General features: G+C 39.5%; 1 protein-coding gene across 1 annotated transcript in view; it reads right to left on the bottom strand.

Annotated features, from left to right (window-relative positions):
• Nucleotides 1–1338, bottom strand: part of p3h1 (prolyl 3-hydroxylase 1) — a 28726-nt gene that overhangs the window by 16255 nt on the left and 11133 nt on the right. The window contains 3 exon segments of the mRNA XM_015404125.1: nt 661–756; nt 846–973; nt 1051–1178. Of these exon segments, the coding sequence (XP_015259611.1) occupies nt 661–756; nt 846–973; nt 1051–1178 (352 nt within the window).

The raw sequence follows: 1338 nt of genomic DNA, 5'->3' as shown, positions 1-1338 counted from the left end.
AACATTTGGTGAATTTTCGGGGGATTTCGTATCATAACGATGACAAATAGCAATATTTCATTAGTAAAAGAGATTGATATGGTGTTTTTAAATGGCAATATATCAGCATATGAAGATATTGGGATATTTTAATGGATCAATATTTTTTCCCTCGTCTTTAGAAGTTTTTAAGTCTGTAAAAAAGAAGTTTTTGAGGAAGAAGAAGTAGAAACTCAGAAACTGATCAAATATTGGGTTAAATATCGGTGGGGTGGCCGATGTCCGATATTCAGTTTTAAGGCCGATACCGATAGGGGACTGATTATATCGTGCACCCCTACTTAAAACAGCTAAATTTATAAAGAAATTTAAATTGCAAACAGGTGAACATGTTGCTAACTAGATTACATGACTTTTTAATATCATAATGTATTGTAAATAGATATGATCAAGGGTATTAGAGCAAAATAGAATAGAAAGGACATTCAGTTTTCTTTGTTTTCTTCACAAGGTGTAAAATAAAGTAATCCATTTTATTTGTCCACTTCAAACTATTCTAATACTTCAAATTGATCTATATGAATCCCAGTTTAAAACTTTTGAGGTTGTGAAATGAGAAAAGGTAGAAATGTAGAAAGAATAAAAACGGTTTCATGAGATTTTCCCGGTTGAACTACAGACCTTGACAGCTGCCAGGACAGTGACTCCCTGAAACATCTCATTGGGCGTGTGTGGGGATGGTTGCCCACGGTAACCATCGCCTTTTAGGGCAGCAGCCTAGAAAAAATGACATCAGATGCTGTCACATATTAGAATGATGTGAGGTGATCTAAAACTAGGCAAAGCTTCCTTCTGCAATGACTCACGTTGGAGAGGCGTTGCAGCTCCCTGCATTCGTCATCGCTGATCATCCCATCCAACAGCACCCGCTGAGATCCATTCAGCTGGCTGGATATCATGGTCACCTTAATATTATCATACAGCTCCGCCCCACCTAGGGAAAGCAGGTCGTAACACCAGTATGCAGTACTGGGATGATGTGTTTTAAAGGACCTTGGGTGGAACAGTTACCTTCTTGGGGCAGAACAATTTTTGCCATTTCTGAGGAATCCTTTTTCTTCTCCTCAACTAGCGTCTCAATCTCCTTCATCAGGTTTCCTATCTCCTCTGTGATCCTCGCTGCCGTCTCTCTGTCCGCCCTGAGATACAAAGAGTTAATCCAAATTAGGGCTGCAACAACGAATCGATAAAAATCGATAAAATCGACTTTTAAAAGCATTGGCAATGAATTTCGTCATCGATTAATTATGTCACGCGATTAATGCGTCATCCGCCGCCATCGTCACTGCTGTGGGGCGC

The sequence above is a fragment of the Cyprinodon variegatus genome, unplaced genomic scaffold (genome assembly GCF_000732505.1).
Source record: "Cyprinodon variegatus isolate N-32 unplaced genomic scaffold, C_variegatus-1.0 Scaffold1640, whole genome shotgun sequence".
In the NCBI taxonomy this organism is placed as follows: Eukaryota; Metazoa; Chordata; class Actinopteri; order Cyprinodontiformes; family Cyprinodontidae; genus Cyprinodon; species Cyprinodon variegatus.
This window is presented reverse-complemented; position numbering and strand designations above follow the sequence as displayed.